Source organism: Limulus polyphemus, unplaced genomic scaffold, assembly GCF_000517525.1.
Source record: "Limulus polyphemus unplaced genomic scaffold, Limulus_polyphemus-2.1.2 Scaffold7060, whole genome shotgun sequence".
In the NCBI taxonomy this organism is placed as follows: domain Eukaryota; kingdom Metazoa; phylum Arthropoda; class Merostomata; order Xiphosura; family Limulidae; genus Limulus; species Limulus polyphemus.
The window spans coordinates 22,300-25,045 of NW_013672670.1; the positions used below are offsets into that span (position 1 = coordinate 22,300).

Consider the following 2,746-nt stretch of genomic DNA (forward strand, 5'->3'; position numbering starts at 1 on the left):
ATTTGGGGGACATCCTTTTAATTTATATTGGTTTTATTTGGGGGCATCCTTTTAATTTATATTGGTTTTATTTGGGGGACATCCTTTTAATTTATATTGGTTTTATTTGGGGGCATCCTTTTAATTTATATTGGTTTTATTTGAGGGGACATCCTTTTAATTTATATTGGTTTTATTTGGGGGACATCCTTTTAATTTATATTGGTTTTATTTGGGGGGACATCCTTTTAATTTATATTGGTTTTATTTGGGTGGGACATCCTTGTCAGAGCCCATTTCAATAAGAATAATGCAAGAGTTATGACATTCCATGATAAGGCTTTAATGTTGATCTAAAGAGTATAATATATTAGGAAGGAGATGTGTTACTTATAAAATATTTTGTGATTGTGTTCTCAGAGAATCCGATCAACTGTTGATGAAAAAGAACAGAAGCAGTTGCTCATGGATTTAGAGGTGGTTATGAGAAGCAATGATTGTCCTTTTATTGTCCAGTTTTTTGGAGCAATATTTAAAGAGGTGAGAATTCAGCTCATAAGCTGATGTGACCAGAGTTTTTCTTAATTTTCATGATATTTCATGAAGAGTCAAATAATAAATATGATGATTTTGTCCTGGGTATAAACTATTTGTTTATATTATAGACTTTTACAAAATTCAGTAATATATTCTAAGTTTGTTTGTTTTTTGCTGTGGGGATGTTGCCGTTTAACATTTTGATGCATTATTGGTAACAGATTTGTTTTGTGTAGCCGTAGAGAAGTGCTCGTTATGTCTTTACCGTATTTTTGAGATTATCAAAAAAGGTTCCTTACATTCCACACTTTTATTTTCTTCCACCAAAGGGAGATTGCTGGATCTGTATGGAACTGATGGACTCATCGGTAGACAAGTTTTACAAGTTTGTGTATGAAAAAATGTATCGGACAATCCCAGAGTATATTCTAGGCAAAATTACAGTAGCAGTAAGTATTAACTTAAAAACTTCAAGATACTCTCCATCTTTAACTTATTTGTAGTATCGACTTCATCTCTAGGGGCTTGATGTTACTATTTGATTATTATAGATTGAGCAAAAACTGAACATATTAAAGTGTATGATTTTGTTCAGATGAAATAAGTTGATGTTTTACTGCAAGTGTGAAATCAGAAAATCAATGTGTAATTTTTAGATTTTGTGTCATGAATATTTAGAATTGACTCTCTGTATTTCTGTTGCTAGACTGTTAAAGCCCTCAATTATCTGAAGGACCATCTTAACATTATCCACAGAGGTAAGCATGTCTTCATTCTCGTAACTAAGTAACGAGGTAGATTTTTGCACGTGGAGTATATGAAACAAAATATATCTTTTTATGTTAGAAATTGAAATAATGTATAGTACTAAAATTTGAATTATAATCTACAGTTTGATACCAAACTTATTGACATAAATTCATAAAATAGTAGTTCAATAAAATTTTGAATGCGAGTCTACAAATGTGATGACTTGACCCGTGTAGAAAGGTTTAAACTAGGTTTGACCAGTTTATGGGGCAGTCTCTGGTTAGACCAGCAGATGATTCAGGAATTGCTAATGAGTTTTGTATGTTTGTTTGTTTTTGCTAATTTTTATAAATTTGATTCAGGAATTTCTAAAGCTTATTTTGGACATTTTGAAGAGAACAAACATATTTATTTCCTGTGAAATATTTTTACCTGAGATTCGAATTTATTAAATACTCTTTGTGTTAGTGATTTTGAGTGGTTTGAGTCTCTCTCTCTCTGTAACCATTAACCAGATGTGAAACCTAGTAACATCTTACTTGATAAACGAGGGAACATCAAACTGTGTGACTTTGGTATTAGTGGTCAGCTCGTGGACTCCATAGCCAAAACGAGGGATGCAGGATGTAGACCTTACATGGCAGTAAGTAGAGCTGGATTGTGTTTCTGAATATAAAATATTAGGATGACATCTTTGCCAAAAGAAAATGGGTAGATTTGGCTGTAGAGAGTACGTTGTAGAAAGTTACGGTAATAGTTTCATTTATCTCGAGTCCAGTTTCTTGGCTTCTAGCCAGATTAGTAGATACACAAGTATTATTCAGTTTTCTGTGAAATATTAGTGGTGTCTTATTATGTTTATTTTCATAATTGGCAGCTCACCCGAAGAAGGAAGATTCTCTCGTGTCAAAATTTTGTTACTGAATATTATATTCTATAGGTTTTCCTGTTAATATGCATTGTTGGTATTAAACTTTCAGTTTTCAAGGTTTTAATCAAAATAGTTTGAAATTAATCTGTGTTATTAATTCATCTATCTGTCTTGTATAAAATTAAAATAAGCTATTGTATTTCAGCCAGAGAGAATTGACCCAAGTCGAGCACGAGGTTACGATGTCCGGTCTGATGTGTGGAGTTTAGGAATAACTTTGGTATGTGAGTGTTTACCTTACAAATTGATACTGGATGTAATAATAAACATTAGTGTTAATACTGGATATAATAACATTAGTGTTGATACTGGATATGATAATTAACATTAGTGTTGATACTGGATATAATGATTAACATTAGTGTTCATACTGGATATAATAACATTAATGTTGATACTGGATATAATAATTAACATTAGTGTTGATACTGGATATAATAACATTAGTGTTAATACTGGATGTAATAATTAACATTAGTGTTGATACTGGATATAATAACATTAGTGTTGATACTGGATATAATAACATTAGTGTTGATACTGGATATA

General features: G+C 31.4%; 1 protein-coding gene across 1 annotated transcript in view; it reads left to right on the forward strand.

Annotated features, from left to right (window-relative positions):
- The window catches only part of LOC106474311 (dual specificity mitogen-activated protein kinase kinase 4-like), a 20,498-nt gene that overhangs the window by 13,549 nt on the left and 4,203 nt on the right, over nucleotides 1–2,746 (forward strand). The window contains exons 6-10 of the mRNA XM_013935001.2: nucleotides 400–519; nucleotides 846–965; nucleotides 1,223–1,274; nucleotides 1,782–1,909; nucleotides 2,343–2,417. Of these exons, the coding sequence (XP_013790455.1) occupies nucleotides 400–519; nucleotides 846–965; nucleotides 1,223–1,274; nucleotides 1,782–1,909; nucleotides 2,343–2,417 (495 nt within the window). The remainder of the gene's footprint in view (nucleotides 1–399; nucleotides 520–845; nucleotides 966–1,222; nucleotides 1,275–1,781; nucleotides 1,910–2,342; nucleotides 2,418–2,746) is intronic.